Genomic DNA, 26,787 nt, shown 5'->3' on the forward strand with positions numbered 1-26,787 from the left:
ACATCTCAAAACCAAGTCCTGAGCTGGAGACCTGTGTCTCCCTCCTCATTTAATCTACTGATGGTGGATGCAATGCCTGATCCACAGGGGAAGGGAAAGGAAGACAGACGTTTCAGTCTGGAATGTAAGCTTCCTATGTGACAGGCATGGTGCTGGTCACTTTATTTATTTGCCATACTTCATTTATTCCTACTCTGTCCCCACAGGCTGTCAACTCACCTAATTATCTTTGGATCTCCAGAAGTCAGTGTAGTATTTGACACAAAGTACATGCTCAGCAAAGGAATACGGAATGATCACATTGAATGGATTTATTCATTATTTCTATGAAGTAGGTACTATTATTACTGCAATATTTCAGATATAGAAACCGAGGTTTCAAGAAATGAATAGTATTTTAAGATGAATGCTTTAGAGGAGCAAGTGGAGGAGGGAACTGTGATGCTCTTTGAGTATTTGTTGTAACCTTGACTCAGTGCTGAGACCTTCACTTACACCACTTTATTCTGGGGCACTAAGCATGTGGGGGTTCAGAAGTGCTGACTGGCTCACTCAAGCGGGTTGCCACTCTGCCATCGAACCTCATTTTAGAAATGACAACTACTACCTCCCCGATTTCCCTGAAGTGGAAGTTTACCACTCTCTGTACATCCAAGGCTCATCTCATTGCTGCACTGCATCTTCCTGTTCGCTACGTGACCTGGAGATGGTGTGTATTCCTGATTGCTTTCCCAGGAAGCTGACAGTGTATGCATAAGGCTTATGAAATAGAGCTCTTCGAATCACCACCCATGGAAAGGAGGGGAAGGAAGCAGGTTTGGGCAGAGGGAGAAGTGGCATTGTGATGGAACCTTAAGGAATGCTTTGGCTAATCCCATGGGGAGCTCTGAGGCTGGGCTGGCACTTCCTCCATGTCCTACGTTGAAGAGAGGGGACGAAGCATGTATATGCCCTTAACCTCTAGCCACTGCATGTAGAAATGCACGCACTCTGTAAAGAATATGGAGCCCTGGAAAACAGCCTTCTCTTAAGTTAGGTAAGACCGAAGTGGTGTGATAGTTAAGGGCTGTCCAATGACAGAGGGCCCTGGCAGGGTAAGTCCTTTGGTCCTGAAGTGTTTCTGGCAGCTCTGTCATGGTGTCTACATGAGACAGACGAGGGCATATTGGTATATCCTGATGACAAGTGTTGGATACACACTTCCATTAAACTGGAATGTGAATGCAGGATGATCCAAGCTGAGATGAGGAAAAGGAATTTGAAAAAGTAACCTCTTAGGCCAAGGATGTCTTTCCAGACGTGGCGCTTTCCTTACTATGAGCTCACTGATCAGTTCCATATTTTACCCTGACCGTCACAATGGAAATTGCTTCTGTGTATATGGAGACTGTTTTAAAAAGAACAGGAAAATAGGAGCACACAAAGCTGCAACTATTATTCTCTTCGATTCGATCTCAAGCAGTTCCTTAAGTAACGTAATTTTTACCTTTCTTCCCATGTGAGGGAAGATTAGATTTCTGGAATCCTGTCAGTCTCCCTCAGCTGATGAGCTCACCTGTTGTCTGGTCTCTAAACTGCGTGCTCCCAAAGTTCCTCAAATGTAAGTTCTTTAGTTGGAGCAAAAAGCTCAGGTGACCAGATATCATGGGATTTTCCTTAATTTCTTCTGACTTTGGAATTAGTGAGTTTATAGGTGAAATTTTGTTCTAGGAAACCACATGGGGTGTGTGTGTGTGTGTGTGTGTGTGTGTGTAGGCCTGTACCTGCACACTCAGGGCTGAGAGGAGCAACTCTAGGTCTGACTAAGTTGAACTGCCAGGGCCTCTTCCCTCTTTGTAGGCTTGGCCTTTGAGTGTGCAAGGCTGTGGTAACAGCTGACTATACTCCCACTCTTCAATCTAAGACTCTCCTTCCTGTTGGTAGAGTCCTGTGTTAATGTTCTAAAATAAGGAAGCATTTAGAAGAAAGGAGGAAAAAGGAAAATGAGGTTAAATGAAAAGACAGGGAGAGGAATTTTCACTTCATGCTCTGAACTGTGAGACCACCACGCTTTTTTGTGCCAAATAGTAAGAGATTTATTTCCTAATCAAATGGAGTATCGTGCACGTCATTCAGAAATGTGTTCCTGCTCATTTCACAGCTCGGAAAAGGAGGTGACAGGCATCAAAAGGGAAGAATTGTAGCTAACGTACGAATAATAGGAATGAAAAAAATCAATGTGGAGATGTAATTGAAAGTAAGAACTGGTGGTCAAGGCAATTGATTCTGCCCATATTGTAAGTAGAAACGAAGCAAGATCAAGTCACTGCAAGATCAGGCCACTCACAGATGTGCATCTTTCTCCTTTCTGGGACAATGGGGGCCTTTGAAATTGTGCACAGGGACTTTATCAGACATGCTTATTCAAAGAAGTTTCTCTCTAGTTCTTTTCCATGTCTTTTTTTTTTTTTTTTTCCCCTTTACAGAGAATGTGTTGAGACCCAGAATGAATCCAGGGCTGTGAATTTGCAGCTGATGTAACTGACCAGGGCATGTTCCATCCCGTCTTTTGTGACTAGCTTAGCCACCAAATTCAATTGCTCCAGGTTGACCCCCTTCATCAAGGCTCACCTGACCAGAAGGATGACCAAAAATCCTTCAGCAGCACCATAAAATTCATTCCCTCTCTCTAGGCTCAGTTTCTGAAAGAAGAGTCCTATAAAAAAAGTACTATTTATTTATCTTTACCAACTGACAGATATAAAGAAAATTTTAGTGTGTTTTTATTGGGGAATTGTTATTCATGGACTTTTTTTAAAAAAGCAAAATAACTCCCTTTGAGAAATACTCATTCCTCTGGTGTTGTCTCATGAGGGCATTCACAGACTTTGCCCATCAATTCCAGTAAAATCAATATTGCATTACGGTCAGAGTCAGGAGATCTGGGCTGGGTGACCTTGGGCAAGTCACTTAATCTCTCTGCCACAATCTATATGAACAAACTGAAAATAATTTTAGCCATTCCAAGAATGGAGAGTAAGATTAATGACAGCAAGATTTTTGGATGATTGTCTCTGTGGCTCTTTCTCCCACGCCCTCATTTAGTGTGTGCTTTCTTTTTTATGTTTGATTTTCTTTAGAATCCAAATTCAGCCACCCACATATTGACACAAAGACAAAGGTACTTTCGAATGCAAGATGGCAATGCCTCCCCTGGACTGGATTTTGTATTTCTGGATGCAGTCAGCACTTGCAATGTCCTCTATTTCCCCTTGTGGGAGGACGAGGAAAGCAATGCAGTCCATCTGGAAAAGCTACTGTTGCATATATATCACTGTCTCTGTTTCAGTAATTTTTTGGCTTCTTGCTCTCAGGAATCCTGTTTCTTCAACTCCAATGAAACCTCCCAACGTTCAACTTGCTCTTGTAGGTGATGACATGGTGCCGTCTCACTCCTCTAGCTTGGATCTCAGTATTCTCTTCAGTGCTCCCTCAAGTGTTGACCCACGACTTCACAAGCTGTAACCTCAGGGGATAAAACAATACTTATTGACACATTTAATGAGTGCCCTGGGATCTCACCAATTCTTCCAACTGCCATCCTGACTCACCTCTTCTTTTGCTATCAGACTTATTGAAAGGGAAATCTAGTACTCATAATCTCCATTCCTTTCCATAGCTATCCATCTATTATCCCATCACTCTGTTAAAACTGCTCTTCCTTCATCTCCATTCTGGGACCACGTCATTCTAGAAACATGATCATTACTTAACGTTGGATCTTGTTCTTCAGTTCAAGCTCATTCTTTTGTGTATCTAAATTAGCTTATCCATTTTCTTGGCTTCAATGACCAATTCTATGTAAAACTCATACCCATGCTTTTAGACATCCAAGGCCATAATTTGTTTTAAAATATCTTGTCTTACAACTTTGTCACTCTAAGAGCATATATTAAACACTTTTTGAAAGTGAAAGTGTTAGTTGCTCAGTCATGTCCAACTCTTGTTGATATCATGGTCTGTAGTCTGTCAGGCTCCTTGGTCCATGGAATTCTCCAGGCAAGAATACTGGCATAGGTTGCCATTCCCTTCTCCAAGGGATCATCCCTACCCAGGAATTGAACCCAGGTTTCCTGCATTGCAGGCAGATTCTTAACCATCTGAGCCACCAGAGAAACCATATTAAAGGCTTTACATGATGGGGTTGGGGGTGGTGCCGGGGAGGGTAGTCATTTTGTGAGAAATCTGGAATACCACACTAAAGAGTTTGGATTTTATCCTGCAGAAGGGGTTGATTAAAGATATTTAATTAAAGACATGATTTATAGAAATGTATTGTTTTCATTCAGTGGAGTGGAGGATGGGTTGAAATCACAAGGTTGGGGCTTCCCAGGTCAGCAACTCCTATTGGCAAGTTGTTTCCAGCTCTGTGCAGTCGCCATGCTGCTGCTAAACCCAGATTCCAATCCTTGTGCAACAAGTTCACAAGATGTTATGCTTGACTTCTCGTTCTTCCTTGCAAACATACACAATTCATCATGCATGATTAATTCTCCTACTGTAACAATACATGGTATACAGTTTAATTCATTTACCATCCCACCCTTTTTTTACTCCTGGCCCATACATGTTTTTACAGTTAAGAAACAGCCTCCTGATTAATTGATTTTAAATTCTGCTACTTATCTAAAACGCCCATAATTCAGGTCTTGACAAATCATTCTTTTACTCTGTCTTATTAACACTATTCTTGCCCCAAGAATTCTGAACTTCTTAGCCTTCACCCTCAAGTATAGCCTGTGTATTTCCACAACCATGCTTTTGCTCAAACAATTTTGTTTGCTTAAGAGTGAATTCATACAGTGAAATTGTTCTCTGATTTCCTGAATTGAAAAAGTACTTCCTTCTCCATCATTTTAAGCATGCAATGTTACCATGGCTCTTTCCGGCTCAATCCACGTATGCAATGGCTTATTTATAGAGACTATATCTCTCAAGATTCAGCTTAACACTACTGGTCTTCCCTAGTATTTCTTGGACTGTTTTTGTTTCCTTAATGAGAACTGGAACATCTTAATAGAGGAAGAATAATTTTACCTCACAGATTGGAGGACCAGTCCTCTGGCATCCTGGCAAAGTGGCACCCTTAAGCGTACTTTTGCTGGTTTTCCAGTTGACCTCTTTCCTGAATCTCTGGCTTTGATGTCCAGAGCAAAGAATGTGCATGAGTTTTAAAGCATGGATCGGCCAGCAGTTGTTTCATTTACTCCAACCTCATCAGCCTTTGAGGTCATGGAAATTCCTTTGAGATTCCAGAAATAATATTACTTTTCAGGGCTATTGTAAGTGTTCATATTTTCTGTGTCTCCAGAGGTATTTCATTTGGAACTACATTACACGTAACTAACTAGCTGCTATTTTAAAATGGAAATCTACTTCTGTTGGCAGTTTAAAAGCTTACTGTAAACAGATGCTCAAAAATAAATGGACTAGATGAAGTGAGTTAATAAAGTCAGAAAATGGTCACTGTTCTATTGCACACATGAAATAGATGCATGCCTCACTCTGATCACGTTAACTTCTTTTGTTTCCTTGACTACATATGTTTTTCCTCTCCTCAGGCGTATGAACAGACTGCTCTCTTTGCATGAACCCCCACACTCTTGACCTTCATATATTTCCATTTGTCTCCATCCTAGATCTGACTTTATCCTTATAATTTGGCTTCAATGTCACTTCCTCACAGGCATTCCCTAACCTCCCAATAGGTATTTGATTGGATCCCTCTGTTCTATGTTTATCTAGTACCTTATACTTTCCTTCAGCGTGCTTATCATAATTGGAGATTATATATTATTTTACTCATTTGTGTAATACCCATTACAACCTCAGTTACAACTGCATAGAGCATATGCGTTGAAATGGCAGAATAAGAATAGTGCTCAGTCGTGTTTGTACAATAGTGCTCAATTGTTTGTGACCCCATGGACTGTATAGCCTGCCAGACTCTGTCCATTGAATTTTCCAGGCAATAATACTGAAGTGGGTTGCCATTTCCTCCTCCTGGGGATCTTTCTGACCTAGGAATCAAACCTATGTCTCCTGCATCTCCTGCATTGGCCAGCAGATTCTTTACCACTGGGCCATGTGGGAAGCTCAAAATGGCAGAAACAAAGTCTATTTCACTTTATGTATCAAAAGTTTAGCATAGCTTATTGCGCTTAATAGAAGATAGGAAATAAAGTTATTTTTGAGTACACAAGAGAAGATTAAGAATGAAAATAGCTTATGTACTTTATAAAGCTTTATATACTTTATATAAAGCTTCATATACTTTTATAAAGACTTTTAAAAGCATAACTTTTGAAATAATGGTCACTATATGAGGCACATGACATCATAACAGTCATGATCTTTAAGTCCTGGATCGATTTCCACAAGTCTTTCAATCATTTCCCCAGAAAGAATTGCTGCTGACAAAGCAAGCCATCTAAAAAGAAAATGCTGAGAGCAATTCTAAAGCTGGGGTTAGTCTATTATTGCTCAGAAATAATTTCAGGAAATCTGTGGTGAAAACATTCTGAAGATTGAGATAGCTATTATTCAGCAAACACATCTTGAATGGAACGCATGTCAAATCTTCATGGTATGTTATCTGACGGGACCTCCTCACTCATGTGAGACTTAAGTAAACACATTAGGGATGTTTAATTACTTTATCTTTTCAGATTACAAATGTACATTATTCTGTGTAGTAGCCTTGATTCTGATATAGGCAAAATGGATTTTAACATATCGAATTCTTTCAGAAATGCTCTAAAGTAGTTTCCTATTGAAGAAATCCTATGGTCAAGGCCTTATAAGTAAGCAGACTTTCATAACATGAATAACTGCCCTTAATTTGTTTTATTTACTGGTAATTATTTGACTACTGAGTTTCCTCAAAGAAGAGCTCTTGTAGAAAGGAGTTGCGTCACGAGGCAAATAATCCCCTAAGAAACTTGCTGAATCAACCCAATTTCCAGCAAACATAATTATATTTTGTGTCTTTATAAGCAAGAAGGAGAAAGCATAACATTCTGAAAACAACTAATATTTCAACTTTTTTGCTTAAAAAACAACAAAAAGTGTATAATGTAGATTACTTAAATTGACATAATTAGTACAGAGAATAATTGGGCGGTGGAAATAAGGCACCAAGCCTTTAACGTCCCTTAGTAGAAAGGGTAGCAATTACTGAGCTGCTGCCTCTATCTCTTGAACACAAAGCATGTGCGGTCTGAGAGAGCTGATGGGCTGAAATTCAGTTCCCCCATTTCTGAGCTGTTTATGCCTGTGGAAAACAAGGAGCATAAAAACTCACAGGTTTGTCGTGGGACATGAATGAGATATTTCACATAAAGTCCTTTGTCTAGCACCTGCATATAATAAGCCCTTAAAAAACAATGACTATTAAGATAACACAAATCTTTGCAAAAAAAAGCAACCAGCGACAATAAATACTATAAAGGTTTTACAAGGACTATATAATATTTATATAATTAAAATGCAGACATTTTAAAGAATAGTGAATAATTAGACATTTGTGTCTGTGAAAGAGGCAGAGTGTGTGTGTGTGTGTGTGTGTGTGTGTGTCTGCGTGCACTCATCAATGCAAACTCACATACACATGATTTTCCTACAGAGGACTTCCGTGGTGGTCCAGGGGTTAAGACTCATTGCTTCCAACGCAAGGGGCACAGGTTCAATCCCTGGTCAGGCAAATAAGATCACATGTGTGGCATAGCTTGACCAAAAAAGTAAAACAACTGGGTTTTCTTGCAGGGAACCAAAGAACTCTTGATGGGTGAGGGTTAACATTCCACTCAGTCAGTGTTGTTTCCCTGTTCTGGATGGTATATATTGATACTACCAACCCTTTCCTGAGAGCACCTGTGGAGAAAGGTTCCCTTTGTCTTTTCAAAAGTTTTCCATTTTGGTTCTAACTGTGGGGAAAAGAACAACAGAAACAAAGTCCCATTTTGGTCTAGTTAGATTTCATTTTATAATATCTGGGAGGAAGAAATGAATTGAATATGCACTTTTTTTTTATTAGCCAAGAACGTGTTCTGCCCTCCATCTCTTTCATGTGGCCACCCCAAACCCCAAGATGTGACAGTATGCTAATCTCAAACCAATTTCTGGCATCAAAGAGGTACAAATTTCCTTCCCTGTTCTTTTGGTAGCACCTTGATTAAGACATTCTTAAGGAGGGAGCTCTAAATAGCATGCAGTTTCTAAGAAAACCAACAAACTGAAGATGAAGTAAATATCCGTTTAATTTACATACATCAGTAGTGTAACTGATATTAGTCTGGAGAAAGACAAAGCACACTGAATTATACATGTACGTCTAGTTTTCTTTGTAAAAAAAAGTTTTTGGAAAGAAACATCTGCAACTTTACAGGGTACCCTGGGATTTTAACGAGGGAGGAGCACAGTCCACTATAAATTCTATTAATTCTACATTGTACTTTAGCAGCAAACATGGTAACATGGGAACATTAAAGTCATAAAGGAGCTTTATTGTTTGTGAAAAAAAAAAATCACAGTTCTTGACATTACAGCCTTTTCTCTCCCCTCCCCAACCCCGGTAAAAGGGCAAAAAAAGGTCAAGGAAATATTAATTTGTAAAAGATCTACTTTTCTAGTGTCGATTGCTACACACCATTCTGTTCTGTGAGGACTTGCTGCAGAGGGGTGCTTCTCTCTGTACAGTGAGCGGCTCACGCATAGACTTTACATACCCTCTGCAGGCGTCCTGAATGAGGCCAGTAGGTCAGTGACACCAGTGGTCAGATGTCAAGGTAAACAAACAGATCAACACACATTTATCCCAAGATAACACCCTATGTTAGTACTATTGCCAAGAAAAAAAAAAAAACCCACAAAAGAATCCTGATTTTTAAGTTTGAAAAATGTACAAAAATATCAGGACAATTATAAATTAATATATATTAAAGCATCGAGAAACAGCAAAAGGATGGCCTAAAATGTTAAGTACAATGTACTTTGATACAATAAATATTTCTCATTGAAACCGAATACTGTATAGGGCTGTTTAGAACTCATAGAAACAAAAATTCATATTATTACTAATTTATTTATCAATAATCTATTGGTTCTTTATCATCTCCTTTGTCATTTATATTACAAAAAATTAATACTGGAAAACGGTAGATAAACACTTTTGTGTGCTTCTCCTGCTAACATGCTGACGTTTAAAAAGAAGATAAAATTTATTTTAGCACTCTCATCTCCTCTCATGAATGGAACCCCGGTCTTCAGGATACCTTATGTTTTGCATAAAATATTTCTCATCCATTCATTCCGGCTGTGAATTCTGGAGTTCCATTCATCTGCCTTGCACCCTCACTCACACACATGTGCTTGGTCTGTCCTTCCTTATGAACCATGTAGATGAGAACCAGGGCGCAGAGAATTATGCTCTGGGCAACTTCTCATCAGCAGAGAGAACCTTGTCTCTCTCGGGTATGTGCTTCTGCTGGTCTCCAGCAAATTAAAGGCTGAATCCAAGTTATCATGGTTCGCATCGTTGTTCTAATGCCTCCAGGTGTATCATTCTTTATACTTCTCCAGCATTGGGGAAGCTTTAGTTCAAGCATTTCTTTTTTTTTTCTAAATGCAGAAAAAAAGTCTTCATTCTCATAATAAAAATAAGTCTGTTCTGTATTTTACAATATATTTCAAATATTTCCACTATGAAGCATTCATGAGTCCAACAGGGTCAAGAAGTAGACAACATTTTCCAAAGACCAAAGCTGCCAGGGATGCGTTTAGGAGGCGCAGCGGGTACAGCCACACTTTACCACCTTCTCCACCTCGTCCACAAACGAAGACCCATCAGTGCATTCGAAAGAGTATTTCCTTCGCTTGCTCCTCAGAGGTCCGCAGCACTGCCCGCCTGCACAGCCCCCTCTGCATTCCAACCGAGACACTTTCTTGGTCGTCTGGCAAGCGGCGTAGCCCTGCTGCTTTTGGTAATAATCTCTTATCCGTTCCCCTCGACAGGAGATTTCTAGAAAAGAACAAAAAGCACAGGCAGTGTAAGGGCAGTTGCTGTAAGTTGTGCGAAGTGGCTATGAATCTACTGCTCAATTAGGGAGATGCTGCCTTGGCTTCCGGTTTCTAAGGGCTATTTTCGGCATTTTGCTCAAATTTGGTATTACAGGCTGGTGGCACAGTCTGCTCTGTTCTTTGCAGAAGACTTCTTCTTGGCCTTTATTTTGAGCAAGTGAATACTCTATATGTGGACTATAAAAATACTATGCTTTTGGACCGACAAGAAAATTGGCTTCCTAAATCTTCTCTTTTATATAGCAAAAATATACATCTTCTGTTTTTATACTACTAACAGCTGGTTTTGCTTACCACAGGGCACCGTTTCAGAGAGTATGCAATTTAATTTATTAGACCTAGAGTTTAATACCATTCAATCTGTTACTTAATACAAGTAACATTCCACTAACTTCATAAATCACCCGAGTACGAACTAGTTCAAAAAGAGCCATCTGCTAGAAGCCTCCACGGGCACGTTCCTTTCATCTCATCACCCGTATCCACACAACAAAATCTGCCAGCTGGAGGTGGAGCACATCCTGATCACGCAGACACAGGAGAAGGAAGTACGTGGGTTGAAATGTCGGCCCATTTCTGTCCCTCTCTCCTGCATAATTTGCTATCTTAAATCAGTTGATTCTAAGATCAAAGGTGATTCTGTCCTAAAGCTAGAGCAGAATTATTAGCACCTTCTGATCTGTGCCAGAAGATGAATGAGTGATCTCTACAGATGAGAACAGCAGATGAAGGTAAGAAAAGTGAAAGTGTTAGTCGCTCAGTCATGTCCGACTCTTTGCGACCCCATGGACTGTAGCCCACCAGGCTTCCCTGTTCATGGGATTCTCCAGGCAAGAATATTGGAGTGGGTTGCCATTTCCTTCTCCAGATGACCTTCCTGACCCAGGGATCAAACCTGGATCTCCAGCATTGCAGGCAGATTTTTTACCATCTGAGCCACTGGGAAGCCCAAAGGTAAGAAGGAATGAAGGAAATGAGCTTCTGCATAACAGAAAAAGGAGCATTTTCATAGCAAATCACAACATGGGAAGACATGCGAAGGCCATGTAGAATTCTGCCGCGGAGGTTTGACAGTGAAAGTGAAAGTCACTCAGTCGTGTCCGACTCTTTGCGCTCCCATGGACTATACAGTCCATGGAATTCTTTAGGCCAGAATACTGGAGTGAGTAGCCTTACTCCAGGGGAACCTTCCGAACTCAGGGATGGAACCCAGGTCTCCCGCATTGCAGGCGATTCTTTACCAGCTGAGCCACAAGGGAAGCCTGCCATGGAGGTTCAGTACCTTCCATATCTGTGCCTGCCTTACACTAGAAAGTAAATCAATAAGAGCGACTGCAGATAGTGCAAAGAGTTGGCATTTCTCAAGTCACTCTCCTCTCTGTCTCCCTTTCTCTCTTTTCAAAGATGACGGCCCCCCTTGCTCTGCCAAGAGAGAGGGAGGGGCCCAGCTGGCTCGGCTTACCTCGATCACAGCTGTCCCCGGTGTATCCACTGCTGCATTCACAGTAGGGCTGCCCCAGTCCTGAGAGCCTGCATTTCCCATGCTTGCACTTGATCGCCTGGCATGGGTTAAACAGATCCTCCTCTTCATCACAGAGGACGCCCCCATGGCCCTCTAGGCACTTGCAGCTGTAGGAGAACGCATTGATGGGCAGGCAGGTGCCGTGGACGCATCTACAGAGGAGGAGGAACGCAAGGATGGAAATGCGTTAGGCAGAGAGGATAGGAATGGAGCGGGGATGATGGAGGGAATGTAAGGGAGACAGTGCTAATGCACTGACTTCTCTCTCTCCCCTCTATCCCTTCCCCCTTTCCTTCCTTCCTTTCTTCAGTATGGGTTTCAGGGTTGGAGAGTGTGGGTTTAAGTCCCAAGCAGCCCAAACTCACTTATTTCCAAGACAGGGGTCATTGGTCCTCTGATCACAGAGGGGCCCTGTCCATCCTTCCTCGCACTCGCAGGTGAAGCCGGCCTGGCTGCTGGGCTGGCATGTGCCGTGGGCACACACCTTCTTGTGGCATGGTTCACAGCCAGGAAGGATGCCGGTCTGCATGGGCACCTTCCGGAAGTCCTGAAGTTCGCTGTTGATGTAAAGGTTCCGGATGCAACCGTGGAAGCTGGTGCCATTCTGCCCAGGGGCCTGGCGCAGAGCTGCGGCCACGTTGTTCTTCCCGGGCATGCCTGGGGAGGGACACCGAGTCAGAAGCCAGGTTCCCAGGGGTTCCTCAGCCAGGGGCCACCCGGACCCTCTTAGCTCTTCCAGTGGGATGGGAGCAGTCTGTGCAACTCTTCTTTAGGAGAACCAGACAGAACAAGCATCCTGTCCTGCGGTTCTCAGCCAGGCTGCACATCAGAATCACACTGGATCTTTGAAGAAACACTGATGCTTGGGACCTCAGCCCAGACTGATTTGATCAGATTACCTGGGTGGAGTGGGGGAGGGAGAAGGGATGTATGTTTCTTCGTTTTTATTTTTTGGAAGATGCTCCAGGCAATTCTAAGGCACAACTAGAATAAAGACCCCAGGTTCACTGGCAGTCCATTTTTAAGTTTTAACATTTGGTTTTTAAAAACCTTCAGTTCAGATCAGTCGCTCAGTCATGTCCGACTCTTTGGGACCCCATGAATTGCAGCACGCCAGGCCTCCCTGTCCATTACCAACTCCCAGAGTTCACTCAAACTATGTCCATCAAGTTGGTGATACCATCCAGCCATCTCTCTGTCTTCCCCTTCTCCTCCTGCCCCCAATCTATAAAATCTAAATTCGGGTCACTGTACTTAAAAGTAAGTGGGAATGGGAGAGGGATTCCTGCTCCTTTACCTTCACACCCAACTCCCAACCTGGACACACACCCCTGAAGCCTAGGGTTTCACAAAGTAGTTTTTATTTCCTGACCAACCCCAGGGCCCAGAGAGCTCAGAGGACATGCTCAATGTCATTAGTAAGACTAGGTTAGAATTAGGCTGATAAGACAAACTTCCCTAATCTCAGGCCATAGTTCAATCCACTGATTTTCAGAGGATGAGAGGTGAGATTCACAATGACCATTCGCCCCAGTCCTGACAAATTTCAAGCTGGCAACTAGTCCAGCACAACACTGGCAACGTCTCAAGCTCAGCCACGGATGTCATTGCCGGAAAAACTCACCCTGCTTCCTATCAAGATAGCACCTCATTCACATCTTATTTATTCCCTTGCTAATTGGGTGAAACATTCATATTCCAAGAAATTGGGGCTATAAATTAAATTCTTCCAAAACCAGAATTTGCAATCTTGTATGTGTATGTGTGTGTGTGTAAGCACTTAGTCACTCAGTTGTGCCTGACTCTCTGTAACCCCATGGACTGTAGTCCACCAGCCTCCTCTGTCCATGGGATTCTTCAGGCAAGGATACTGGAGTGAGTAGCCTAGCCTTTCTCCAGGGGATCTCCCCAACCCAGGAATCGACCTGGGGTCTCCAGCAATGCAGGTGGATTCTTTACCAGCTGAGCTACCAGGGAAGCCCCATCTATATATATACACACACCACACATACACAAATATATATGTGTAGTGTGATAAGTTGCTTCAGTCATGTCCGACTGTTTGCGACCTCATGGACTGTAGCCTGCCAGTCTACTCTGTCCATAGGATTTCCCCAGGCAAGAATACTGGAGTGGGTTACCATGCCCCTCTCCAGGGGATGTATATGCATATGTGTGTGTGTGTGTATATATACACACACACACACATACACATATATATACACACATAAATATATACACACACACATATATACACACATGTATATTCCACTAGTGACAGTCATATGGTAACCCTCATTTGTTAAAGCAGAGGAATCTTTCCATGACCTAAGCCAGACCCTGAAATAGTTCCTGGATGGGATCCTATGTGAAGCAGTGGGGGAGGGGATGGAGCCAAGGTCTTCAGAGCAGCTGACATTCTTCCCTGCACTCGACTCTGAGCTACTGGCTGGGGGCGCTGAAGCTGGGAAAGACCATGGCTCTCACTCTCTAGGTTTGTTGGTTATAAAGACCAAGAACCACAGTACTCTCTGGGCCCTACTCTCTGGGTAGCATCTTCTCTCTCATTCAAAGGAGACCCATTCGAGGTTTAGGAGGTACCAAAGTCAGACAATGGCTTATGCAAAACCACTAGGCTAGAGATCAAAGCTTGTATTTTTGGACTGTGTGCATTCGGGCCAGTCATTTCCTCTCTTCTGGGGCTCAGTTTTCTCATCTGTAATGCCCATGGACGCACCACCTGTTTCCCAGCTTGAAATACCTAAGACCCACCAGAGGGGCGCTGTTCAGAAGGCGGCTTCCCAGGCCCCCTTCTTTCCCCACCTGAGATTCTGACCCAGAAGGAAGGGGTGGGCACAGAAATAAAAACATATAGCTCAGGTGTATCTGATGCAAATGGGCCTGCTGAATTAGGTGTCGTGGATTGAAAGTCGTGAGTTTGGGTTTTTAGTCTGCCTGTTTGGCCTTGGTAACTGGATTGCTTCCTAGAATGGGGTCAAAAGGACAGAATGTTCCATTTCCAGGAGAGGACTAGTAACTGTAAATTTCTTGTTTGGGGGTGAGTTCTTCCTCCTCTTCTTTTTGAAGAGGTTTTGAAACATTATTTATTTACTTATTTTTCGATATGCTGAGTCTTCTTTGCTGTGTGGGCTTTTCTCCAGTTGCGGTGAGCTGGGACTACTCGCTAGTTGCAGTGCGTGGATTTCTCATTGCGGTGGCTTCTCTTGCTGTGGCACACAGGCTCTAGGGCATGCAGGCTTCGGCAGTTGTGGCCATGGCCTCAGTAGTAGCATTTCCCGGGCTCTGGAGCACAGGCTCCATCGTTGTGGTGCACGGGTTTAGCTGTTCCATGGAATGTGGGATCTATCCAGACCAAGGATTGAATCTGTGTTTCTTGCACTGGCAGGTGGATTCCACTGAGCCATCAGGGAAGCCCAAGGGGATAAGTTCTTCTAATGTAATCATGCTGCTGCTGCTAAGTTGCTTCAGTCGTGTCTGACTCTCTGCGACTCCAGAGACGGCAGCCCACCAGGCTCCCCCGTCCCTGGGATTCTCCAGGCAAGAACACTGGAGTGGGTTGCCATTTCCTTCTCCAATGCATGAAAGTAAAAAGTGAAAATGAAGTCACTCAGTCGTGTCCAACTCTTCACTACCCCATGGACTGCAGCCCACCAAGCTCCCCTGTCCCTGGGATTTTCCAGGCAAGAGTACTGGAGTGGGGTGCCATTGCCTTCTCCAAATGTAATCATATCCATTCTGCAAAAACATGTGGACTCTAATATCTGTACATTTATGATCCTTTCTTCAGAAGTTAAAAAAGAACTTCTTCCAAAACTATTTCAAGAGCTCACACAACATGCATATATGCACGTGTAAAGACTAAAATACAGACCCATGAAGTTCCATGGCAGGGAGAAGCAATCAGTAAATGTGTTCTTTCTATTCCCAAAGTTAACAATGATACAGGTCTAGTTTTGATTGTAGTAATTTGTAAACGAAAATGTTGATACATTACACATATAGTTACTTTCGGTAGGATATCATAAAGTCAAGACCTATCATAACTCAACGTTTTCAGGTGCTTGATAGACTTCTGACCAGAGAACTAAGTTTTAACTGATAAAAACAAAAGTAAGGTCCAGGGCTTTTTTTCCTTCAGCCTTTCCTCTATGCCATGGACCATAGCTGGGATTTACTATTCATAAACAACAGTTAATTTAGTAGATACCTTTTAGCCTTAACAAGCCCTACATGTTTCAGAGTGACAATAAAGGAACCAAGTGTCAACACTAAGGTTTTGTCAACACTGTCCAATGGGGACATTAGAAGAGGATTTGTGATGTGTGGAGGGTGCCTCTATGTGTGGGTCTTTAAAAAAAAAATCTCATTAATACAGGTCTTCCCTGTAGTTCAAACAGTAAACAGTTTGCCTGCAATGCAGGACAGCGGGACTCGATCCCTGGGTTGGGAAGATCCTCTGGAGAAGGGAATGGCAATCCACCCCAGTATTCTTGTCTGGAGAATCCCATGGACAGAGTAGACTGTCAAACTACAATCTGTGGGGTCTCAAAGAGTCAGACACAACAGGGCAACTAACACTACACTAATATGTGTTCTGGCTGGACTTTTATACACAAAAACATGAGGATCACATCGTTTTGTTTTATGGAAAGGCTATATCACGGGTAGCTGAAATCCGAGGGTGGGGAAAGCTGCCTCCCTGTTTTGATAGAAAATACTCTTGGAGAGGCTTATGGCATGGAATGTATCACCTTCAGGCTAGCCTCCCTGCAGAGTGTTCCTCTTTGCAGAGGTCATCCTCCTTTCTCTCCTTTGCTAATTCAGCTTCTCCTGCCTTTATCATAAAGAATCCAGGACTGTGGTCTTAGGATTGTATTCTATTTTTTAAATGTGAATTACCCTTAAGACTCTCCTCTGAGAGGGAAGGAAATGACCCTAGTGCACTCTCTGGCAATGAGGCCGATGGAAAGTGGTTTTCTTCAGGCTTGAGAAGACAGAGGCACTGTCTGCCTCCTTCCAAGCCCTCTATTCTTAGACGGACTACTGGTTCAGTTCAGTTCAGTCGCTCAGTCGTGTCTGACTCTTTGCGACCCCATGAACCGCAGCATGCCAGGCCTCCCTGTCCATCACCAACTTCCGGAGTTCACCCAAACTCATGTGCATTGAGTCGGTGATGCCATCCAGCCATCTCATCCTCTGTCGTCCCCTTCTCCTCCAGCCCCCAATCCCTCCCAGCATTAGAGTCTTTTCCAATGAGTCAACTCTTCACGTGAGGTGGCCAAAGTATTGGAGTTTCAGCCTCAGCATCAGTCCTTCCAATGAACACCCAGGACTGGTCTCCTTCAGAATGGACTGGTTGGATCTCCTTGCAGTCCAAGGGACTCTCAAGAGTCATCTCCAGCACCACAGTTCAAAAGTATCAATTCTTCAGTGCTCAGCTTTCTTCACAGTCCAACTCTCACATCCATACATGACCACTGGAAAAACCATAGCCTTGACTAGACGGACCTTTGCTGGCAAAGTAATGTCTCTGCTTTTGAATATGCTGTCTAGGTTGGTCATAACTTTCCTTCCAAGGAGTAAGCGTCTTTTAATTTCATGGCTGTAATCACCATCTGCAGTGATTTTGGAGCCCAGAAAAATAAAGTCTGCCACTGTTTCCACTGTTTCCCCATCTATTTCCCATGAAGTGATGGGACCAGATGCCATGATCTTCGTTTTCTGAATGTTGAGCTCTAAGCCAACTTTTTCACTCTCCTCTTTCACTTTCATCAAGAGGCTTTCCAGTTCCTCTTCACTTTCTGCCATAAGGGTGGTGTCATCTGCATATCTGAGGTTATTGATATTTCTCCCGGCAATCTTGATTCCAGCTTGTGTTTCTTCCAGCGCAGCGTTTCTCATGATGTACTCTTCATATAAGTTAAATAAGCAGGGTGACAATATATAGCCTTGATGAACTCCTTTTCCTATTTGGAACCAGTCTGTTGTTCCATGTCCAGTTCTAACTGTTGCTTCCTGACCTGCATATAGGTTTCTCAAGAGGCAGGTCAGGTGGTCTGGTATTCCCATCTCTTTCAGAATTTTCCACAGTTTATTGTGATCCACACAGTCAAAGGACTTGGCAGTGCTGACTAAAAACTCTTCTTTCCCCCTTTTTGAAAAATGTTCTTTTTTAAAAACATGGAATTTTATTTATTTACTTTCTTTGTTGTTTAGTCACTAAGTAATGTCCGACTCTTTGTGACCCCATGAATGGCAGCATGCCAGGCTTCCCTGTCTCTCACTATCTCCTGGAGTTTGCTCAGACTCATGTCCATTGAGTCGGTGATTCCATCTGACCATCTCATCCTCTGTCTCCTCCTTCTCCTCCTGCCCTCAGTCTTTCCCAGCATCAAAGTCTTTTTGCAGTGAGTCAGCTCTTCACATCAGGTGGCCAGAGTATTGAAGCTTCAGCTTCGGCATCAGTCCTACCAATGAATATTCACTGTTGATTTCCTTTAGGATTGACTAGTTTTATCTCCTTGCTGTCCAAAGGACTCTCAAGAGTCTTCTCCAACACCACGGTTTGAAAGCATCAATTCTTTGGTGCTCTGCCTTCTTTACTTACTTACTTACTTATTGGTCATGCCATGTGGCATGTGGGATCTTAGTTCTCCAACCAGGGGTCAAATCCATACCCTCTGCATTGGAAGCACAGTCCTAACCACTGCACTACCAGGCTTCTGGCCCAAGCATTCCAATTCAATACTTATTTATTTTTTTAACTACATTCTAAAGGGGTCTTAGAAGACTCAGTGAAATGATCTCTAATGAAAGTATAAAAAAATCAGGCGAAGGACAAGTCCAGAAAGAAACAAAAAGCCACAGAAGTTAGACTGTTTACTCTTCTGCTCAATATTAAGAAGTGAATATCAATGCAGGTGGCTTTGGGTGCAGACAGACCTGAACTCAAACGAGGTTTCTATCATAGCTTCATAGCTTTGTGAACTTGGACATGCTCTATGGAGTCCCTGAGATACTCCCTTAGGGATTATAAAACAAAAAATCATACCTACTTCCTACAGTCTCTGGGGGTAAGACTGTAAAAGAAGCATTATGCTGAGAACACAGCAGGTGCTTAGCAAATATAATTTCTTTTCTCTCCAACCACAGGTAACATCAGTGACTTTCAACTGCCATTCACTGTAGTACAGGCAACAATGGAGGCTCTTGCCTGTTAATGAATCCCATAATGTGATTCCCATGAAGCAAATAGATCAGTTATCTTGCTGCCCAGACTTTCTATAAGATACTTTTATTACAATGCATTTTGGTTTCATGAGGATGTGTCTGTCTTCTCCACTCCCCCGGGTACAGAAGGGATGATTCTTTTTCAGTTTTTCATTCTTTATGCCTCTCTATTAACTTAGTTCTCAGCTTATGGGAGGTGTTCAATAAATCTTTACAGAATTGTACCAAAGACTTTTAACTGCTTTAAAAAAAAAATCGCAATTCTATAGCAGAGTTCAGATTGTCTACTGCTAAAATTATTAAAATCAGAGATGCTCTGGAATTTCAGAAATTTTTCAAAACTGCTTTTAGGGAAGGATTTGAGGGGTTGGTAAAAATATGTAGCATCCCAAGGTTGTTCTTGTGAAAATAATTGATGTAAAGTTGAAAATATCTTTCATGGTGAAGAAATTGGTTACATTGACCCATTCAGAAACTTTGGCTTATTTATCTGTAAAATGAGTTGATTTTATCAGTCAATTCATCTCAGTTCAATGTAATTTAATTCGATGCAACTCAATTCACCATCATATGCTCTCTTACTCATTTGCTTGAAATTTGAAGTTCTATCTCCGGGTTATATCTACTCCTCCAGATTTACGCAAGGGTGCAAGGTTTCCCTACTGCGGTTCCTCTTCTTTGCACTCCTTCAGATCTCTGTCCATCTCTCATATATTTGCTCATCTGCCTTCTTGTTGTTTAAAAATAGTCTTCACTCTGTCTTTTCAGCCCTAAACCACCTTTCCAACCTTCTATCTTTATCATTCTCCTTAAGGTCTGAGCTCAACAGAAGTACTTCCCATTGCCCCAATACAATTTGTGAATTATAATTTGTTCATTCATTCATTTGATTTCATTAATAACTATCCTATCCTGTAGATGAGCTTGTGACTAGTAGTGAAGACACTCAAGCATAGCGACATCTGACTGAAGCTGGTAGTGTTACCCTCCTTAAGGGAGCTGGGGTGGGTCATATACTCCTCAGTTTGCATCGAACTTGTTTTCTCATCTTTTTCATTGTCTGATTTGACTTATAACCAGATTTCTTTTTCCATACACCAGATCAAATAATTATCTGATGTGTAAATCAGCTAGCAAGTGATAGACAAAAGAAACATTAATGTCCTTCTTCACCCGACTACATATTTAGTTAGACCCGGGGTCAGCATTACCAAATAGACTCTTACACCCATCTAGGACTCTTTCTTTTCTATCCTTGCTGTCCATCAATGATTGATCAATAACCATGGCACCAGGCATCAACAACTTCAGGATTAATCTGTGATGAGAATCATAGGGTTTGGGAATCCATGAAATTTGAGAAAGGGCTTACCTCCGACATAGAGTGGGGAGTCAAAATTCAGAGTGGACTGCTTTGACAAGTTGGTAATGATTTTGGGGCTCCCTCCATCCACTGAGAGGGAGAGACTTTGATCCAGGGCGAGTAGTTCCACAATGTGAAAATTTCCATCATTGATTGTCTCCACACTAAAACAAAAAACAAAACACAATAACTTAGCTGATTCTCCAATTATCTATTTATTAAAGAAAAGGAGGTACAATACAAACTGGACTAAGTTCTTTTGGGGAAAATATACTCCTATCTAACATTAATAAAGATAAGTAATAAGTAACCTATATGCAGGTCAGTAAGCAACAGTTAGAACTGGACATGGGACAACAGACTGGTTCCAAATAGGAAAGGAGTACGTCAAGGCTGTATACTGTCACCCTGCTTATTTAACTTATATGCAGAGTACATCATGAGAAATGCTGCGCTGGAAGAAGCACAAGCTATAATCAAGATTGCCAGGACAAATATCAATAATCTCAGATATGCAGATGATACCACCCTTATGGCAGAAAGTGAAGAGGAACTAGAAAGCCTCTTGATGAAAGTGAAAGAGGAGAGTGAAAAAGTTGGCTTAGAGCTCAACATTCAGAAAACGAAGATCATGGCATCTGGTCCCATCACTTCATGGGAAATAGATGGGGAACCAGGGGAAACAGTGTCAGATTTTATTTTTCTGGGCTCCAAAATCACTGCAGATAGTGACTGCAGCCATGAAATTAAAAGACGCTTACTCCTTGGAAGGAAAGTTATGACCAACCTAGACAGCATATTCAAAAGCAGAGACATTACTTTGCCAACAAAGGTTCGTCTAGTCAAGGCTATGGTTTTTCCTGTGGTCACGTATGGATGTGAGAGTTGGACTGTGAAGAAAGCTGAGCACTGAAGAATTGATGCTTTTGAACTGTGGTGTTGGAGAAGACTCTTGAGAGTCCCTTGGACTGCAAGGAGATCCAACCAGTCCATTCTAAAGGAGATCAGTCCTGGGTGTTCATTGGAAGGACTGATGCTGAGGCTGAAACTCCAGTACTTTGGCCACCTCACGTGAAGAGTTGACTCATTGGAAAAGACTCTGATGCTGGGAAGGATTGGGGGCAGGAGGAAAAGGGGATGACAGAGGATAAGATGGCTGGACAGTATCACCAACTCGATGGACGTGAGTCTGAGTGAACTCCAGGAGCTGGTGATGGATAGGGAGGCCTGGCATGCTGTGATTCATGGGGTCGCAAAGAGTTGGACACGACTGAGTGATTGAACTGAATTGATTTTAAAATGAATATTTTCAGGGAGATACAATCTTTTTTTATATCTTACGTAACACAAAAGTTTTCTCAGGTAATACAAAAGTTTTCCCATTGGGATAGTGTTGGCTGCTCATTTGTGTCCAACTCTTTGTGACATCATGGACTGCAGCCCACCAGGTTCCTCTGTCCATGGGATTCTCCAGGCAAGAATACTGGAATAGGTTGCCATTTCCTTCTCCATGGGATCTTCCCGACCCAGGGATTGGACTCAGGTCACCTGCAATGCAGGTGGATTCTTTACCATGTGAGCCACCAGGAAAGCCCTCCCATTGGGATAAGTGGAAATGAGTACATTTTATTAGTATCTAGTTACCATCTTCTGGCTTGCAGAAATTACAAAACATAATGTATGCATTTTAAATGCTATTAGAGTTTCTCTTCTTCAGCTGCTGTTACTCCAAATTGTGTTCAAAACACAAGGAGCCTACAGCTGTGCCAAATATAGTCTTTAGGCATTGATGTTAGGGGATCATTGGTCTCTGCACTCTTAAGCACTACACAGTAACACTTACCAGAATCAAACATGCACGTAAATACAGGAAGAAGCAACTTGGTAAGATCACTGTAGTTTTTGAAATTTGTTAATTGAAAATATACCTTCTTTTTATTTGCAATTTTTAGAAGATTTTCCATCAAACAATATTACTATGAAGATGGTTATGCTCAGTGGAGAGGTGGGAATAGCAGATTAATTGGAATGCTTAACATAGTCATATCTAGAGAATCTAGTGATGATAATGGTTCTCCAGTTTCTCTTCTATAACTTTAAAGGGCCAGGTCTAACAATCATTACTGCCACCTTCTAAAAACTTTGAGAGGGCTTATGGAAATACATAAAGTGGACAAAACCAAAGAGATTAAGAATTTTAGGTAAACAGAACATGACAACTGAAAATGAAGTTAGGTGCAATTAGTAAGTAGGTGCTATAAGGTTTAAAGGCGACTGTTAATCTAGTACAAGTGTTACATCAGGCCAATGAAATAGGGGACAAACAAAGAAAAAAATAGGACTGAGAGTGAAAATTAAAGAGTGAATATTTGAGATATTGATTGGAAAGACTGGAAAAATGGTTCAAAAAGGGAAATATGGGAACATATAATAGGAAGACTGGGAGTACCTAACACTCCCCAAGCAAGCATGCATGCGTGCTCAGTCACTCAGTAGTGTCCCACTCTCTGGGACCCCATGGACTGTCGCCCACCAGGCTCCTCTGTCCATGGGATTCCCCAGGCAAGAATACTGGGGTGGGTTGCCACTTCCTCCTCTAGGGGATCTTCTCAACCCAGAGATTGAACCTGCGTCTCCTGTGGCTTCTGCATTGGAAGGTGGATTCTTTATCACTGAGCCACCAGGGAAGTCCTCCCTAAGCAAAATGATTGCTTAAATTTCCAGGCACTGATATTTAAATTTGCAAATAGGTCAAGCCTGGAAAATAATGAAAAAAATGTATTGACATTTCTGTATTGTTCTTACACAGGAGTCTAATCATATTCCATTGTTTGCCAGCATAGACCAAAATGTTTTTTGTGATTTGACAATATAAACCATAATGTACAGCTGTGAAAACACTTGATGTTCTCTGGTATTAAGTAGTTAAAAGTGTCCACATGTGTGGGGATTTTGATAACCTGCTTCAGATATTATCTTAAATAAACATTAGATGTGCCAAACAATTTTTTTGCCCCATACACATTTAATTATCCCAACAAATAACACCACTAAAATCAACAGAGGAGATAATATACAAGGAATACAGGTAGGCTCGCTTCCCCTTGTGGCTCAGCTGGTAAAGAATCTGCCTGCAATGTGGGAGACCCAGGTTCCATCCCTGGCTTGGGAAGATCCCCTGGAGATTCCCTGGAGAAGGGAAAGGCTACTCAGTCCAGTATTCTGGCCTAGAGAATTCCATGGACTGTATAGTTCATGGGGTCGCAAAGAGTGGGACATGACTGAGCAAATGTCACTACATTTCTAACTACAGGTGTGCTCAGTCGCATCTGACTCTGCGACCCCATGGACTGTAGCCTGCCCGGCTTCTCTGTCCATGGAATTCTCCAGTCAACAGTACTGGAGTGGGTTGCCATTTGCTCCTCCAGGGGATATGCCTGACCCAGGGATCGAACCCATGTCTCCTTCATCTCCACTAGTGATCAGCAGATTCTTTACCACTAAGCCATCTAGAAAGTCCAATATACAAAGAAAATACTTTCTAAATAAAGCTACATATCAACTGTTAGTGGTCTTAAATATGACTCTTCAAAAGGCATATGCTGAATAGTAATAGCAACTACTAGTTAAACATACAGATTTTGGAGGCAGATAAACCTGGATTTGAATTCTGGTCTTGCATTTATTAAATGTTTAACTTTAGATAAGTTACTTAATTGCTAATAAACTTCAGTCATCTCAGTCATCTTCAGTCATCTCTTGAGTTAACAAATATTCCCCCCTCCTATGGTTAAACTGAGGTCTATCCCTGTGAAATGTTTTTTTGTTTTAATGCAGAGCAAAACATCTAGCCTATAGAAAGTGCAAAGTTAAATGGTATGCATGGGTATTATTATCTGCATCACCATCATCACCATCATTATATAAATAATTGGATACTATTTCAGGATCTTCAAGAGGAAATTAAATTAGTTCAGCTTTATTTTTAACATTAACTGTACGACGACACTAAAGATTGGTAGAAATATAATAACACAAGCACACAATGCAAGCACTATTTGTTGTTCAGTTGCTCATTCGTGTCCAACTCTTTGCGACTTCATGGACTGCAGCATGTCAGGCTTCCCTGTCCTTCACCATCTCCTGGAGCTTGCTCAAACTCATGTCCATTGAGTTGGTGACGCCATCCAGCCATCTCATCCTCTGTTGTCCCCTTTTCATCCTGCCTTCAATTTTCCCAGCATCGGGGTCTTTTCAAATGAGTCAGTTCTTTGCATCAGGTGGCCAAAGTATTGGAGCTTCAGTTTCAGCATCAGTACTTCCAGCAAATATTCAGTGTTGATTTCCTTTAGAATTGACTGGTTTGATCTCCTTGCTGTCCAAGGGACTCTCAAGAGTCTTCTCCAACACCACAGCTTGAAAGCATCAACTCTTCGGCCCTCAGCATTCTTTATTAAGGTCCAACTCTCACATCCATACATGACTACTGGGAAAATCATAGCTTTCACTATATGGACCTTTGTCAGCAAAGTATATGGATCTTTGTTGGCAAAGTAATGTCTCTGTTTTTTAATACACTGTCCAGGCTGGTCATAGCTTTTCTTCCAAGGAGCAAGTGTCTTTTTATTTCATGGCTGCAGTCACCATCTGCAGTGATTTTGGAGCCCAAGGAAATAAAGTCTGTCACTGTTTCCATTGTTTTCCCATCTATTTGCCATGAAGGGATGGGACCAGATGCCAATGTCTTTGTTTTTTAAATGCTGAGTTTTAAGCCAGCTTTTTCAGTCTCCCTTTCACTTTCATCAAGAGGCTCTTTAGTTCCTCTTCACTATCTGCCATAAGGGTGGCAGAAGTCTGCATATCTGAAGTTACTGATATTTCTCCTGGCAATCTTGATTCCAGCTTGTGCTTCATCCAGCCTGGCATTTCTCATGATGTACTTGGCATATAAGTCAAATAAGCAGGGTGACAATATACAGCCTTGGTGTACTCCTTTCCCAATTTTGAACCAGTTCTTTGCTCCATGTCTGGTTCTAACTGTTTTTTCTTAACCTGCATATAGGTTTTGCAGGAGGCAGGTATGGTGGTCTGGTATTCCCATCTCTAAGAATTTTCTACAGTTTGTTGTGATCCATACAGTCAAAGGATTTAGCAAAGTCAATGTAGCAGAAGTTTTTCTGGAATTCTCTTGCTTTTTTTATGATCCAAGCACTGCTGCTGCTGCTGCTGCTAAGTCGCTTCAGTCGTGGTACATGTTCTCATCAGTAGTAAGCTTTTTAAGAAAAATTTTTGTTGGAGTATAGCTGATTTACAATGTTGTCTTAGTAACAAGGCTTTAATAGATGATTTCTCTCCCAATTAGCCCAGGAATAAAATTCTATGGAAAATAATCTATGATGGTTGCACAACTTGTATTTAGTAAAAATCACTGAACTGGAAAAAATATGTAATAAACTTATAATGAAAGCTGAAGATTATGAAAATGCATATGAGGTATATAGATATGAAACTTGTTTTTTGATCCTATTTCCCCTTTATAAGTGAAATTCAGAATGACTACATTTTTCTCTTCCCAAAGGCTTTCAATGTCTAATCTGATGATTCCAGAACTTAGTAAGAGTTCTGAACTTAATCCCATCTGTATTTCCCAGGAATTAAGTGAGGCTTTGCCAAGCTTTTAAACAGATAAGTACTGTGAAATTAATATTTTTAAGTTCTTTGGTTTTAAGATGATATTCTGTGGATGGAGCCTGAAGAGAATATGGCCAAGCTAAGAGTATTCAAAATTAGTGTTTCATGCTGTTTCCTTAAGCCAGAGATCTGGGGTTTGCCCAGGAGTTCTTTATTATTTATATACCCTTTTAAAATAAAAACAGTGACCGACACACCAGTTGTTGCAGAATAAAACTGAGCCATCATTGATTTTGCAGTCTATCATGGTCATCTTATACCTATCCACTTGCAATGTGTAACATCCTTCTGGGTCCTGCTAAGTATTGGCAAACACTCTCACTTCTCCCTAGGGAACTATACATTCCACGACTCACAAAAGTCGCAAGTGAACCACTTAACAGTAAACCTTTCCACTGGGAACATAAATTGCATTTACTACTGTTATTATGTAATTCAGTTTTACTATACTCATCTATTACCTGAAATTCGTTTTCTTGTGTTTCTAAATGGATGTGTGAAAGCTGTTACTCAATTGTCTCCTGCTTTGCTACAGAGTTTAAAAACTTGGGGCTTAAAAGAAGAGGGGCCTTAAATTGTCTTTGATTGCCTTTATAGCTGCAGGACACATTAACAATGACAATATTTCTTTCTCCATGGTAAATCTTAAGGTATTTCAGTAGTGAAGATAAATATTTCACTTCCTTCGCTCATGTGAACCCCTGCTTTTTGCCTTAAAAATTTTTAAGTATTTGTTGACATACTCTGTGCAGTGGAATAGGAATCAGAAACCAGACAAATTCATCTGGCCATCTCATTTTGGTATCTCTGGGCTAAAGATGCTTCATCTGTGAAGTAGGAATGC

At 41.7% G+C, this 26,787-nt stretch overlaps 1 protein-coding gene across 5 annotated transcripts in view; it reads right to left on the reverse strand.

Annotated features, from left to right (window-relative positions):
* Nucleotides 1–8,279: 8,279 nt before the first annotated feature.
* SLIT2 (slit guidance ligand 2) overlaps nt 8,280–26,787 on the reverse strand; it is a 403,181-nt gene continuing 384,673 nt past the window's right edge. For 4 of the 5 annotated variants that reach the window (XM_044946044.2, XM_044946043.2, XM_006063259.4 and 1 more), the window contains 4 exons: nt 20,262–20,416; nt 12,004–12,295; nt 11,579–11,790; nt 8,280–10,057 (listed from right to left, as the gene is read on the reverse strand). In XM_044946044.2, coding sequence (XP_044801979.1) covers nt 9,816–10,057; nt 11,579–11,790; nt 12,004–12,295; nt 20,262–20,416 — 901 coding nt within the window. In that variant the 3' untranslated portion in view covers nt 8,280–9,815. The remainder of the gene's footprint in view (nt 10,058–11,578; nt 11,791–12,003; nt 12,296–20,261; nt 20,417–26,787) is intronic. The other variant, XM_044946045.2, reaches the window with a different exon arrangement.

This window comes from Bubalus bubalis, chromosome 7 (assembly GCF_019923935.1).
Source record: "Bubalus bubalis isolate 160015118507 breed Murrah chromosome 7, NDDB_SH_1, whole genome shotgun sequence".
Taxonomy (NCBI): Eukaryota; Metazoa; Chordata; class Mammalia; order Artiodactyla; family Bovidae; genus Bubalus; species Bubalus bubalis.